At 51.2% G+C, this 15,715-nt stretch overlaps 1 protein-coding gene across 1 annotated transcript in view; it reads left to right on the top strand.

Moving 5' to 3' along the window:
* The window catches only part of LOC134432963 (uncharacterized), a gene marked incomplete at its 3' end in the record, with an annotated part of 58,329 nt that extends 46,765 nt beyond the window's left edge, over positions 1–11,564 (top strand). Inside the window, exons 3-8 of the mRNA XM_063181833.1 lie at positions 8,352–8,459; positions 9,147–9,218; positions 9,307–9,378; positions 9,466–9,564; positions 11,118–11,189; positions 11,494–11,564. Coding sequence (XP_063037903.1) covers positions 8,352–8,459; positions 9,147–9,218; positions 9,307–9,378; positions 9,466–9,564; positions 11,118–11,189; positions 11,494–11,564 — 494 coding nt within the window. The remainder of the gene's footprint in view (positions 1–8,351; positions 8,460–9,146; positions 9,219–9,306; positions 9,379–9,465; positions 9,565–11,117; positions 11,190–11,493) is intronic.
* Between the last annotated feature and the right edge of the window lie 4,151 nt (positions 11,565–15,715).

The raw sequence follows: 15,715 nt of genomic DNA on the forward strand, positions 1-15,715 counted from the left end.
TCTTCAGTTTTGCTGCTCCTAATTTTACTGGTCCTGTCACTTGCAAACTCAATTTTTGCAAACTTTCAATGCAGCAGTCTAGTGCTCTTTCAGGATTCCCCTTGAAGGGTCCTACAATCGAATGCTGCGTTAAAGGTACTAATTTTCTGCACCTTACAGAAACTATGCGTGATTTACTTTGAACCTTAATTCTACTCACAATACATTGTACCTCCCATCGATAATAAGCAAGAATTTTCTGTTCAGGAGACTCATAAAGATTTAAAGCTATATATGCATTTTGCCCTTTTTGTCTCCTTAATTCATCTTGCCAGCTTTTACCCCACGTATGCTCGTGCTTACAAATGTGACACCACAAATCCCATAATAATGATTGTTCTATCCAGAAAATTCTTTCACAACCCCCACAGCGTAGGGCTATCCAGGCAGCACAATGTGGATTGTGACAGTCAAGGCAATGTTCTTCCACTGGATTTGTTAAGCGAAAGGTTGATAATGAGTCAATAAAACCAATCAGCTCCTGGGCTGTCTGGTAGTGATGTGTCAGTGCTCTGTCCACCGCTTCCGAGTACCCCTTCAATTGTAACAGTAGTGGTTGTAGGACTAGAAGCAGTTTCTTCCCCAGTCGCTCCCTGTCCTCCTCCGCAAGGCGATCCACCAGAGGCTGCATCAAAAACAGGTTTAGTCCACTTAGCAGGCACCCACAAAGGTCCTGTAGGTGAGGAAACACAAAGATACCCCTGACCCCAATATAATACTTTTGCAGGTTTTTCCCATAATCCTGTACTCGGGTTCTTATACTTAACCCAGACCTCTGTTTCCTTAGTATTTTCCTGACCTGACCTCGGATGATGTTTAATTGCAGGAGGGGTATCGTCTTCCCCAAAAATACATAAATGATTAATCACATACAAAACCTTAGCCAAACATGCTTGTGGATCTCTCAAATCTTGATGTTTTTCAATATACTGCTTAAGGGTACCGTTTGCTCTTTCCCGTAAAGTTTTCCTTAACTGTATCAGTAACTCATACAATCGTTTATTATTCACTTCCTTAATTGCTGCTTCCTGTATTCGTCTGACAACTCCTGTGACATACATACAGTCTGTGACCACATTTAAAGGCTCCTGTAAGTTGGACACTGCCCATACTTCTGCTAACAATTCCAGGGTTTGTAAGCTATCCCTGTGTGTATTGTTCCTTTACCAATTCATGGGCGTGCATAAGACTCTCCCCTTTTAATGGCCATTGCTTAACCATCACCGGTGTATCCGTTTTCCAGATGAGTGGAATGGGGAAAGTCCAAGCAATGGCAATTATCCCAAAGGGTGATGGTTAGTTAACACCACTCCCAATTGTGTTAAAATGTCCCTTCCAATTAAACAGGAAACTGTAGGAGGCAGTTGAACAATTGAAAACACAGCAGATACTTGTTGATTCTCAATGCACACAGACAAAGGCGGCGATCTGCTTGCCAATGTAAATCCTCCTACTCCTGTGAGCATGTTTGATGAGGGAAATAGAGGCCAATGTTGTGGCCACGCTTCTGGAGAAAAGATGCTGGTATCTGCTCCTGTGTCCAATAATCCATAAAGGGTTATGCTTTGATGCCCATAGGTAATTTCAACTTTTTGCTTTGGTCTATTTTGTAAATCCACAGTCAAAAGTGTAACACCAGTAGAGCCAAAACCTTTTTCATTCCGTGTTTGCCCAGTAAATGATTGTATTCCCGATGTCATTTGTGATAGTGGTACCAGTTGTGCGATGCGTTGTCCTTTTGTTATTTTAATTGGAGGATAAAGGGCGTAAGCCATGATTTGTATTTCTCCTGTATAGTCCGCATCAATAACACCAGGCAAAACAAATAATCCCAACATGGTTGTGGAGGAACGTCCCAGCAATAATGCTCCACATGTTTGTCCATTTAATATAAGAGGGCCCTTTATTCCAGTGGGTATCCTCTCAGGCCGGTTTGTCATTAGTGTGACGTCTACTGCTGCTGATAAGTCCAAGCCGAAGCTCCCTGTTGTTGCGGGTTGCAGACAGGAGGTAGCAGCGATGTTACGGCAGCAGCTGGTGTCTCCGATGTCACGGCGGCAACTTGTGTCTGTCCCTCATTGCCGCATCGGTAACACTTGATGAATGGTCTCGAGCCTCCTTGCGTGAATGCCAGTGAGCCGCTTCGGAGAGGAGCAAGAGCAGCTAAGACCTGACTCTGAGTAGACTATGCTTTTGCAACCCTAATCCTAATTCCTTTAAGGCTTCTGCTATAAATGCCTGTGAAGCTGTTGGCATTAATGCCATTCGCTCTAATGCCTCCTCAATAGTCCAATTTGCCCCTAAAGTAGCTAACACTCTTTGGGTTGCTGGATTGCTATTTTGCAAGGCAGACTGCTTCAATAGTGCCCTGCAACACCAGCCCGATCTATAGCAGTAGCTGCTCTATCGATAAAATTTCCAAATGATTCTTCTCTACCTTGTTTAATACCCGTATGAGCCGGTAACCCTCCTGGCTCTTTAACCATATCTATTGCAGCAAGCACTAACCGCATAGACTCTCTAAGTTTATCTGCTCCCGATATCATCTGTGCCTCTGTACGCAAAAATGCCCCTAAGCCCATCAGCTCCTCTACTGTCACTCCATGTAATAGATCTCCCTGAGCTCGTTGTACAGCAACCGACTCATTAACCAGAGCTTGCCAGTGTGCATTAAACAATAACTGCTGATGCTGAGTGAATATCAACCAAACTATTCCTCTTAAATCATTAGGGCATAAAACCTGAGTATAAAAAAGATAATCTAGCATTTGCCTAACAGGTTCACTTTTTACTCCAAACTGACTAACCGTAGAACGTAGCTGAGCTAACAGCTTCCAATCTAAGGGAGTATATTCTGCTATATTATGCGTAAGGTTCCCCTGTGCATCATACTGTGGTGTGTATGTGACTGGACATGCAAGACTAGAAGCTACTTCCACCGCCTCATCATCCCCCATTTGCATTACTTCTTTTGCCAAAGCAGCCCAAGCTTCCCTCCTCTGTTTAGCCATCTCCCCCCATGGATCACGGTGTGCCCCTGGGATGGGATCTGACTCTCTTAGGGTGCTATGCTGCTGGCGCTTCGGTGCAGACACCGAGTTTTCGCACGGGGAAGGTGGTGGAACAGAAGCCGGCTCGCATGGGGGAAGCGGCCCCCCCGCTGGAGCTGACAGTGAAACCGGAGCCGGCTCGCGCGGGGGAAGCAGCGGAGGCAAAGCTGGCAGCGGAGGTGAAGCTGGTTTGCTCCCACCCCCACCATCCGACCCGCCCTCCCCCTCTGACAGGAGGGGTGCAAACCGTTCCACTGTGCCTATAGGGAAATCCTCCACACCACTTTGCTGGGGACTCTTAGGCATAAATATCTTAGTTACAGAAGGTGCTAAGGGATCATCCTCACGACCATACCCTATATTCCTCTTACGAGCTTCTGTCGCCCTTTCTGCTGCCTTTCTCTCAGAGACCTGCTTAAGTAACGTGTTATACACCACCCGCCATAACTTCCCTAATTTCTTTGCTGACTTATCATCGTCTAACACTGTATCCCACAGTATTTCCCCAAACTTTCTCCACCTTTAAGTAGGTCAGGTTGCTGAGAGCATGAGCTTGAATGTCTGCAGGGATGGATGTCCACCTCTCTGGGAAACCTGTGCCAGGCCTTCCAGACCTAGTGTAAAAAATGGGTTTCTTTTGTCCAGTCTGAATCGACCATCTTTTAGATTAAAAGCATTAACTCTCGGTCTGCTCACAAAAGGCTCTACTAAAAGTGCTGTCCCATCTCTTTTACAAGCCTCCTTAAGGAACTGAAAGGAAGCAATGAAGTCTCCCTGGAGTCTGCTCCCTTCCAGGCTGAATGCCACCAGCTCTCCCAGCCTGTCTCCAAAGCAGAAGGGCTCCAGCCCTCAGAGCAATTTGTCCCTCCTCTGGACTAGATCCAACAGGACCGTGGACTTCCTGTGTGGGGAGCCCAGAGCTGGATGCAGTACTCTGTCGTGGTACAGACAGAGACAGTACAAAGCAACACACTCCGTTTCCAGAAGGCTTCAAACACTGTTTTTATTCTAGCATGCATGCTTGTTCTACATTCTTCCAAAGCTCATGAGTTTACACTTTTCTCATTGGTCATGAGAGACAAGCAAGGTGCTTTTTGAAATAAGCAGTTACAAGTTACACTTATTTATCCTTCTTTCTTTTTTGGTTTCTATGTCAACGACCTTGGTACGAAATTCTTTCAGGGGTAAACATGGATTTTCATGTCAAACCTCTCAATGACTCACAGAGGTTGATGTAAAACCTCTTCCACAGTACTCCAGGTGGGGTCTCACCAGAGCAGAGGGGTGGAATCACCTCCTCCAAGCTGCTGGGCACTCTCCTTTGGATGCACATGGCTGGCTCATGTGCAGCCTCTCATCTTGCAGCACCCCCAAGTCCTTCTTGGCAGGGCTGCTCTCCATCCCTTCATGGCCCAGCCTGTGAGATCAGCTGGGCTGGGACTGTGTCACAGCCCTTGGACAGGGCAGCTGGGCAGGACGAGCTCCCTGCCAAAGAAGGCAGATCCCACTCCCCACACAACTCCACCCTGGCCATGAGGTCACAGCAGGCTCTGAGGTCACAGAGGTGCCAGAGCCCCGTGGCTGCACAGCAGCACAAGGAGCGAGCAGTCAGTGCTTGAGCACAACTGTTGCGGCAGCAGCAGCGGCGGTGGCAGCAGTGGTGCTGACATTGGGACAGCGGTGTCAGGACAGCGGTGGCAGCAAGAGCTGCGGGACTGGCAGAGGGCAAGGCAGCATGGCCCTTGCTCTGCGCCTCTTCCTCCTGCTCCTCCTGGCCGTGGCCCTGCCTGCCAGGGCTGCCCAGGCTGCTCCGCTGCAAGCGCGGCGAGCAGGTGAGCCGGCAGCCTGGCTCCCCTTTCCCGGGACAGCGCTCCCTGCTCCCCGGGAAGCGCTGGGGATGGTTTTCCCCAGGCCTTGAGGGAGGGTTTCCTCTGGGGGAGGGAGACAGCCCCCACGGGCCCTTGGCTGGCCCTGTTTCCTCTCCAGGGATGTGTCACAGGGCCTGCAAAGAGGGTGCATAGTGACCAGGAGCCAGCCCAGAGCTCCCCAGGTCCCTGTGCAGCTCTGGCAGTTCTGGCCTTGTCCATTGACATCTGGCCCCTACAGCCTTACCCGACCCCCTTGCAGTGCCCAGTTCCCGGAGGCAGAAGGGGATGCCAGTGCATCATGGAAATGGGTCTGGTCTTTGCTCCCTTCTAGAATTGGATTGCAACTTTGATGATTTAGAATTGTTGTTGAATGATATTACGAATGTCTTGAAGAATGCTGGAGGTAAGTTCTGAATTTCCCTTTCTAGTGACATATTAATCAGTATCCAAGTGGCAAGAGCTCGTTCATCTGCCATTTTCGTTCGAGCTTAAGTCAGGGCAGAAGGGTTCTGAAAACCTTGCCCTGCTCCTTTCTGGAGCCCTGAGTGATCCCACAGGATGACTGTCAGTGGGAGGAAGGAGCATTTAGCCGTCCATCCTCATCCCATGTGCAATGCCACTGTGTCCTTCCGTGCGGTCTGTGCAGTCACAGAGGAAAGCAGAGAGGGAAGAGGCTGGGCCGAGGGCTGTGCCCCGGGGCTGAGCCTTTCCTGCAGCCTGAGGATCTCCTACAGTGCCACGGGTGCTGTTCTGTCCTGCCTTTCTTTGCAGCTGAACCTGTTGGTGAAGGTGGTCTGGCTTCCCAACCCATGTCCATGACTGAGCCTCTGGGAGGTGGTGAGGGTAGGTCAAGGCCTTTCCCCTGGGAGAGCTGCCAGCTCAGAGCCCAAAACTCGGCCAGGAGGGAATCGCTGCAGGTGCCAGGACAGAGCCATGCGCGTGTGTGCCCTCGCCCTGCGCGATCCCCTCACCGCTCCTGCAGCTCAGTGGTGCCCGTGCAGCTGAGTAGAGGTGGCAGAAGCTTCTGTGGCTGTTGTGTTACAGATGTGCCTTCAGGGAAGACTCTTCCTGATTCTTCCCTCATTCCTACACAGAAGCCTGCCTCCCATCTCAGGGGTGAGTAGCATGTCCCTGTTGACCCCACAGGCTGAGCCCTGCTTCAGTGGGATCCATTAATGGGAAAAGGAAACATGTTTTCTAAGGTCCTCTAAAAGGAAAGTACAAAGCTGCAGGACAGAAGAAAGCCCATGAGTTATCTGAACACATGAGGCAAAGGACGAAGGAAATGCAGCAGACAGGACAAGGTGGGTGCATTTCCCTCAGCCTTGTCCTGGGGCTCAGCAGCCGGGGGCTTTGGCTGCACATCTGGACACACGGAGCCCGGAACAGCGGGAAGGGATCCATGGCAGCCTCGCTGCCCCGCTGCTGCTTCCACGCCCTGCAGGGCTGTTTGCCAGCCTGGCCTGGCTGCAGCTTCTCCCCAGCCTCTGCAGGAAGGCATTGGGCATCAGCTGACAGGCAGACCAAACTGCACAATGCACCTCACATCCCCTGCAATTTCCCATCTCCAGGCAAATCAGAAGGGGCAGCTGTTTGGAGTACAGAAGGCCCTGGCCTAAAAATTTTATAGGGATTTCCTAACCATTCTTAACCATGTCTTTGACAAGCATTGCCTCTTGAAGATTACCCATCCTCAATGGGGAACAGCACTACCTAATCCAGCTGTACCTCATCCTTTCTCCAGAAGCAGATGGAGAGGCTGTGCAGAAGAAAGGCGGTGCATTTCCGGGAGGAAGCAGTGGCTCACTGACAGCCTCTGCTGCAGGAAGGGAGGTGATGCCAGGCACAGCCACAGGAGGTAATTGCTGTGCCTCTGGGCCTGAGCCCTGCTGAGGCTTGAGCTGCCCTCTCTGCTGCTTGGCACTGCGGGCACAGCCCGGACAAGACGGGCACAGCCCAGAGGAATTGTCCCGAGCAGGCTCAGGGCACTCGGTACTGAGCTGTCCTGCTGGGCTCCCTCCGTGGGAGACACGTCCCGAAACCTGGGAGCGGCTGCACGGGGTGCCCATGGTGGGGAAAGGGCAGAGGGGGAGAGCAAGGCTCTACGGGGTCTTCAAAGGGCTTGGCCACGTGCCCTTGGGATGGGGAAGGGGTCCCAAGGCAAAGAGAGATGGAGAGATAGAAGAAGGTGGGAAAGGCAGGAGAAAGGGCAGGAGAGTCAGAGGGACAGGGGGATAGTGTGGCACTGCCTGCTGCAGCTTTCCCCAGGGCTTTAGCAAGAGTTGCAGCTGTGGGAGTGAGAGCACCCAGGGCCCTGGGCTGCTTCAGCCACCTCACCAAGGGTGTCGCACAGGGCATGGAAAGAGGGTGCAGAGTGACCAGGAGCCTGCCCAGAGCTCCCCAGGCCCCTGTGCAGCTTTGGCCTTGTCCATTGACAGCCTTACCCGACCCCCTTGCAGTGCCCATTTCCCACAGGCAGACGGGGATCACAGCATGCCCTGAAAAATGTACTCATCTGTGCTCCGTTTTAGATGAGGTTTCTGGAAAGGCTTCTCCATTAGATGGACGGCATAAAGTTTTGAAGCCTTTGGAACCTCTTGCAGGTATGTTCTCATTGTCCCACCACGGAATAATTGCTGACAACCTGGCAGGGACCTGGTTACAGAAGCTTCTGTGGCTGTTGTGTTACAGATGCGTCTGCAGGGAGGACTTTTCCAGTTCCTTTGCTGGTTCCTTCACTGAAGCCAGGCTCTCATCGCAGGGGTGAGTAGTGTGTCCCTGCTGACCCCACAGGCTGAGTTCTGCTTTTGTGATATCCATTCATAGGAAATCAAACCATGTTTTTTGAAGGTCCTCCAACAGGAAAGTACAAATCTACAACAGAGAAGAAAGCTCATGAGCCATCTGAATACATGAGGCAAAGGACGAAGGAAATGCAGCAGGCAGGACAAGGTGGGTGTATTTCCCTCAGCCTTGTCCTGGGGCTCAGCAGCCGGGGGCTGTGGCTGCACATCTGGACGCGCCATGCCCAGCACAGTGGGAAGGGATCCATGGCAGCCTCGCTGCCCCGCTGCTGCTTCCACGCCCTGCAGGGCTGTTTGCCAGCCTGGCCTGGCTGCTGCTTCTCCCCAGCCTCTGCAGGAAGGCATTGGGCATCAACTGACAGGCAGACCAAACAGGAGCACGGACCTCAGATCGCCTGAGATTTCCCTGTCGCCAGTCAAATCAGAAGGGGCAGCTTTTTGGAGTACAGAGGGCCTTGGCTTCACCAAAAATTTTTTAGGGATTTCTTGCTTCTTAACCATGTCTTTGACAAGCATTACCTCTTGAAGTTTCCCCATCCTCAAAGGGGAACAGCCCCACCTGACCCAGCTGTACCTCATCCTTTCTCCAGAAGCAGATGGAGAGGCTGCGATGAAGGCTCAGTTTCGGGGAGGAAGCAGTGGCTCATTGACAGCCTCTGCTGCAGGAAGGGACGCGATGCCAGGCACAGCCACAGGAGGTAATTGCTGTGCCTCTGGGCCTGAGCCCTGCTGAGGCTTGAGCTGCCCTCTCTGCTGCTTGGCACTGCAGGCACAGCCCGGACAAGACGGGCACAGCCCAGAGGAATTGTCCCGAGCAGGCTCAGGGCACTCGGCTACTGAGCTGTCCTGCTGGGCTCCCGAAACCTGGGACACGTCCCGAAACCTGGGAGCGGCTGCACGGGGTGCCCATGGTGGGGAAAGGGCAGAGGGGCAGAGCAAGGCTCCACTTGGTCCCGACAGAGCCTGGCTATGTGCCCTTGGGATGGGGAAGGGGTCCCAAGGCAAAGAGAGATGGAGAGATAGAAGAAGGTGGGAAAGGCAGGAGAAAGGGCAGGAGAGTCAGAGGGACAGGGGGATAGTGTGGCACTGCCTGCTGCAGCTTTCCCCAGGGCTTTAGCAAGAGTTGCAGCTGTGGGAGTGAGAGCACCCAGGGCCCTGGGCTGCTTCAGCCACCTCACCAAGGGTGTCGCACAGGGCATGGAAAGAGGGTGCAGAGTGACCAGGAGCCTGCCCAGAGCTCCCCAGGCCCCTGTGCAGCTTTGGCCTTGTCCATTGACATCTGGCTCCCACAGCCTTACCCGACCCCCTTGCAGTGCCCATTTCCCAGAGGCAGACGGGGATCCCAGCATGCCCTGAAAAATGTTCTCATCTCTGCTCTGTTCTAGATGAGCTTGCTAGGAAGATTTCTCCATTAGATTGGCTGAATAAAGTTTTGAAGCCTTTGGAGCCTCGTACAGGTTTGTTCTCATTGTCCCACCACGGAATAATTGTTGACAACCTGGCAGGAACCTGGTTACAGAAGCTTATGTGGCTGTTGTGTTACAGATGCGTCTGCAGGGAGGACTTTTCCTGTTCCTTTGCTGGTTCCTTCACCAAAGCCAGGCTCTCATCGCAGGGGTGAGTAGTGTGTCTCAGCTGACCCCAGAGGTTGAGCCCTTCTTCTGTGGGATCCATTCATAGGAAATGGAACCACTTTCTTTTAAGGTCCTCTGAGAGGGAAGAACAAAGCCACAGGGCACAAGGAAGCCGATGAGCCAAATAACATCCTTAAACAAATGGTGGAGGAACTGCACAAAGAGAATGGTGAGAGCATTTCCCTCAGCCTTGTCCTGGGGCTCAGCAGCCGGGGGCTTTGGCTGCACATCTGGACACGCCGTGCCCGGCACAGCAGGAAGGGATCAATGGCAACCTCGCTGCCCCGCTGCTGCTTCCACGCCCTGCAGGGCTGTTTGCCAGCCTGGCCTGGCTGCAGCTTCTCCCCAGCCTCTGCAGGAAGGCATTGGGCATCAACTGACAGAGAGCCCAAACTTCACCATGGATCCCCTGCATTTTCCCAGTGTCTGAGCACATCCTGAGGTGTGGCTGCTTGGCAGAGGGAGGGCCATAGGAAGCCCCAAAGACCTGTGGGGATCAGGATTTTCCTGATTCTTATCCATGTTGTGGACAAGTATTGCCTCCTGAAGAGGTCACCACCTGGATGTGCAATGATTGCGGCCTACCAAGCTTCTTCCTTTCTCAAGGGATGGACAGAGAGGCTCTGTGGAAGGTGGCATTTCCTGCAGGAAGGGAGGCGATGCCAGGCACAGCCACAGGAGGTAATTGCTGTGCCTCTGGGCCTGAGCCCTGCTGAGGCTTGAGCTGCCCTCTCTGCTGCTTGGCACTGCGGGCACAGCCCGGACAAGACGGGCACAGCCCAGAGGTATTGTCCCGAGCAGGCTCAGGGCACTCGGGTACTGAGCTGTCCTGCTGGGCTCCCTCCGTGGGAGACACGTCCCGAAACCTGGGAGCGGCTGCACGGGGTGCCCATGGTGGGGAAAGGGCAGAGGGGGAGAGCAAGGCTCCACTGGGTCCTGACAGAGCTTGACTATGTGCCCTTGGGCTGGGGAAGCTGTTTCTTGGGCAGGCTGGCAAACAGGAGGGCGGGACAGAGGTTGGGAGCAATAGCTGTGGCACTGCAGATTTCCCCGAGCATTTAGTGTGGGTTTCCTGTGTGGCAGCGAGAGAGCCCCAGGGCCCTGGGCGGCCCCAGCTGCCCCTCCAGGGATGTTGCACAGGGACTCCAAAGTGTCTGGAGAGTGATCAGGAGCCACAGGCTCCAACAGCCTTACCCCACCCCCTTGCAGTGCCCAATTCCCCAAGTCAGAAGGGGATCCCAGCATATCATGGAAATGGTTCCGAAAAATCTCTGCTCCCTTCTAGATTGGGATCATGACTTGGATTATTTGGAAATGATGGTAAATGGTGGTTTGAAGATGTTGTCAGATGTTGGAGACAAGTTCTCAACGTACCTTTCCTGACAGAATAATCAGTGTCTATGTGGCAAAAGCTCACTCATATGGCATTTCCTTTAAGTTCCTCTAAAGGTTGTTCAGTTCTGGAAACTTTGCCCTGCTCCCTTCTGGAGCCCTGAGGGATCCCACAGGATGACTGTCAGTGGGAGGAAGGAGCATTTAGCTGTCCATCCTTCTTCTGTGTGCAATGTCAGTGTGTCCTTCTGTGTGCACTGTGCAGCCACGGAGAGGAGAAGAGAGGGAAGGGGCCGGGCCCAGAGCTGTGCCCTGGGGCTGAGCCTTTCCTGCAGCCTGAGGATCTCCTACAGTGACACAGGTGCTGTTCTGTCCTCCCTTTCTTTGCAGCTGAACCTGTTGGTGAAGGTGGTCTGGCTTCCCAACCCACGTTCAGGATTGAGCCTCTGGGACATGGCGAGGGTAGGTCAAGGCCTTTCCCCTGGGAGATCTGCCAGCTCAGAGCCCAAAGCTCGGCCAAGGGGGCATCGCTGCAGGTGCCAGGACAGAGCCATGCACGTGTGTGCCCTCGCCCTGCGCGATCCCCTCACACCTTCTGCTCAGGCCTGGCAGCTATTTGGAGGAAGGTGGGCCCTGGCCCAGCCCCAAAAGGCCAGATGGTTTTGAATCTTATCCCCATTTTGATAAGCCTGATGTCCTAAAGATGCCACCAAAAGAAATCCGAAATTGTTCCATCTGATGCAGCTGAACTTTTTCCTTTTTCAAGTGATGGAGCAAAAGGCAGGACAGAAGGGAGTGTTTCCCCAAGCAAGCAGAGGCCGACTGGCAGCCCCTGCTGCAGGAAAGGAGGAGATGCCAGACATGGGCACAGGCACAGGAGGTAATTGCTCTGCCACTGTCAGCCATTTAGCAGGGCTGTGTGGCGGCAGCTCTTTCCCCCAGGTCCTGCCCTTGTATGGCCCAGCAGCAGCCAAAGATGGAGGCACCTCTGGAGCCTTGGAAGCCTCTGGAGCTCGTTCACAGCCCCAGGGACAGGGGACCTGTGCACAAATGTCCCTCCCGCTGCAGCTGCTCTGGAGCAGGCCCTGAGTACCCAGAGGCCCAAGGCACAGGAGCAGCCCCGAGCGGGAGCCCTGCCGCGAGCCCAGGGCCAGAGCCAGCCTTGGCTCCCGACTGGGCAGGGGCCGCACTGGGTCCTGACAGGGCCTGACTCTATGCCCTGGGGCTGGGGGAGCTGTCACGGGGCAGGGAGGGCCAGGGCTGGCAGTGGCTGCTCAGGGATGGCTTTGGCCCGTGTCCCTCCAAGCAGCCACTGCCCAAGCAGCTGCGCTGGCCCCGGGCTCTCCTCCCGGCCTGCTGGGCTTTGTTGGGTGGCACAGCCTGTGCCAAGGGGCGGCAAGGTGCCTGCAGGCCCCAGCTCTGGGGGAAACGGAGAATGTCCTGCCCGCATCCACCGTGCTGCCAGCTCAGCAGTGCAGCACAGCTCGGGCTGACGCTCCCCATTGCTCCCACAGGTGCAGCTGGAACCACAGCACATGTTCCTGATTCCCAGGAGGGCCCTGGAGGGGGTTTCTGGATAGGATTAATAGCAGGCCTGCTTTTTTTGGAGCTTATTTTCATCTTATGCTGTGTCCAAATTTGGACTTGCTGGAAGAGAAAAGGGTGAGTGTTTTGTTCACCTTTCCCTCAAACAGCTTCTTTAAAAGTCTAATGTTGTAGACAGGAAATGTTCCCAGAGAGGCTGCTGTGGGGTTGTTGCCAGTCTGTGATTGTCCAGAGAAGCAGGGGAGCCTTGCCAGCTCTGGGCGCTGCTGTGCAGGAGGCTCCCTGTGTGCCACTGGCAGCTGGGGCCTCAGCCACCTCCTCTCTCCACAGGGATGCCTCTGCAGATTCACAAGACTGGCCAAATAACTCAGTCAGGGGGAACTGGTCCTGTCATCTCACATCTCCGTGCCCGTGTCTGTTGTCCCTTCCACGGCTGCATTACCAGCTCATTGCTAGGAACAGCTTGTTGGTATCACCACCCAGAGCAGGAGCCTCTGTCCCCAAAGGTGCTGCCCCTGGTGTCCAGCCAGGCCAGGAGGTGCAGCCCTCCCACCAGGGAAGGGCCTGAGCCTGGCAACATCTTTGGGGTTCAGCTCAGGTGTGTCTGTGCTACCACCAGCTCTGGCAGAGCGGCTTGTCTGGGCACAGCCAGGGCTGGGCAGGCAGCAGCTGAGCATGGGGCTCCTGAGACAAAGCAACCCCATTTTGTCTTTGTTTTACATTTATACACAGCAGAAGATTTTAGAAATATTTAGAAACATTTTTTTGTAGAAAAATATCCCTAAATATTTCTTCCCTTTTCCTATTGTAGTTTTGGATTTTTCAAAGTAGTTTTAGAAATTCTGAAAATTTTGGAACACTTTTATGCTTGCCGAATAAAAAATAAAACTGCATTTAATTGGTCATCATTACTCTTAGATGAACTAAGTCATCACAAGACACCCAGTGTACTGGTGAGGCTCTTTTCCCACTGGAGATTTTTACCTAGTGACAACAACAGACTTAAAGCCCTTTCCCTGATAATTTCCGGGATTTCTTACCAGCTCATCTCTCAGTCTTCAGAGGCAAACTTTGAGCACAGTGGGCATCTCCTGCTGTGCAGGAGGGTCTCTGTGAGCCAGCTGACACCGGGGCCTCTTTTGCGGAGATAAATGCAACTCCACAACTTTGTGAAAGTTGTAAAGTTGGTATGTTTATTACTGTGCTGGATGCATGTGGAGATTCCTCTCCTTAAAAGACATGCGTACCTCTGGGAACTCCAGGTCCTTTTTTATCACCCTCTCAAATAGATATGCATCCAATTTTACGATAGGTTCCTACATATTCATTTTTACAAATTTGGTGTGACATTTACCGCTAGTTAATCTTTATCAGGAAGAATTCCCAGGTCAGGTTGGCCTGTTCTCATAGCAGTTCCTCTGTCTCTGTGTCCCCTGCCAGCCCCTTATCTCTGTCCTTGACTGAAGCAGTTTCTCTGAGCCTAGGCTTTTTACCAGTCAGACTAAACAGCTATGCTTTCCAACTACAGACTTAACTCAAAGATGTACATTTCACCTAAATCAAAATGGATTTCTACTCTGGAAAATTTCTACTCTGTCTCTTTTCCCCCCTTTCCTAGAAAATAAGTAAATTCTTTTTTCTAATGCAAATCCCTATCACAATAAGTGTCTCTTAACGCTTTACCATGTACGTTTGATAAGGAGGTTAACACAGCTGTTTGCTGTAGTATTCTCCAATATCACATTAGCAATATAATGGATAACCCTAAAATTAGCTTATTCCAGCTAATATTAACAAAACTACAATGGGATGACACATTTTATTAAGGATTCCATTGTCAGTTGGTGACCAGCCAAAGATCACATCCCACCAGTGATGATCTGCAGTTTGCTTTACTCTTTGCAGAATTCTGGTTATTATTACATCCCAACAGGAGTTGGTGATAGTCTGTGTTACATTGTGTAATTGGTTTTAATCAACTGGTGGGATGTCACGGGGGCCATGTACAAAAAAATCACACCCGATAATCTTCACAACATTGCAAATACAAAAATTAAAATTATTTCTTCTAGACAAAATAATATTGTTGTTATCAATTTTTACAGCAGCACAAGCAGTTCTCAGGCACACATAACTTTTACTAGTATATATGAGCACAGTTTTCTGATCAGTGACTGCATGAATCTCAAAGTGGCAAATACTCTGTTCAGTGTCTAGACACACATTTGGGCATTAATTGTATTGCTTTCACAAATGAATCCCAGTTGTTCTCTAGTAATGCAGGATTCTAACTTTACTGTTTGCCTCTTTTCATTCACCTTTCCAGCCCACACCCTATGTTCTGAAGGGTAGAGCACTGTTTTTTCATTATTTAATCCCAGTGCAGTGATGAGGCGGATAACATAAACAGTGGCATAATGTTAGGTAAGAACAAAGGCAGTGGCCACATTAGAAGCAGGATCATAGGTGAAATTTACTATAGTCCACCAGGATTGAAACTTCTTTACAAAATCAATCACATTATCCCAGACAACTTCCCAAATTTCAGCTGGAAAATTACCTTCACCCCCTTCCCGTATGATCAGAGCTGCTGTTGCCTACATCTATAACTGTCTTGTATACAACTGAAAACTAAAGACACATTATTTCCAACTGTACCAAGTGCTTCTAATATTACCCTGTGGTCTTGGCTCCCAGCCTTTTCCCACTTTGGCAGTACTTTGGAAACCTGCCACTGGCTAGTTCCTAATGCCAATAGAGCTGACTGTTAAGGCTGCTTCAATTTTGCTAGGTCACCTGCTGCTGTGGCCAGCTTATTCATCAGTATTTCTGAATCAATTCCATTTAAAACTCTCAATCCATTCCCTAACATCCAACTTAGATAATTTCTTATTCTGCTCCTGAGCTATATCTGTCTTTGTAACCACCTTGTGCAGCCCTCAAAGGATGTTCTTCGGAAAGAGGAGCAGGCTGGTTGGATTTTTGAGATGTTAATTTGCACTAGCAACTCAACACGTTTGAGAGACCATTCTGGATTGAACAACAGTTGTTTTCACTTACATTCTTCCCTACGTAGGGGCCTGTTTCTCACACTTCAGGTTCAAGTTTGGGTTGGGTCTGAACTATTTGATTACTAGTGTGGGTTGTATAAGGTCCTAACATTGTAAAAAGTGCAGTGTTGATTTAAAATTTAAATGAGAGCTTTATAGCATCTCGAGCTTAAAGGCAGGTCACTTCTACAGGCTGTATCAAGGAGAAATTACACCAACAGTCTGATTCACTTGGGCTATCACAAACTTCTTGGTGCCTGTATACGGGGAGGTTGAGACACTAATTTCATCTGGTTTCTCATTAGCCGTCTCATTGACTACCTAGCACTCTATTTTGAATTCTTCTCTCTTGATCTCCTGAAGTGTCCACAGTTCTCGTTCTTGCCACTCTTG

Source organism: Melospiza melodia, assembly GCF_035770615.1.
Source record: "Melospiza melodia melodia isolate bMelMel2 chromosome 10 unlocalized genomic scaffold, bMelMel2.pri SUPER_10_unloc_1, whole genome shotgun sequence".
NCBI classification, from domain to species: Eukaryota; Metazoa; Chordata; class Aves; order Passeriformes; family Passerellidae; genus Melospiza; species Melospiza melodia.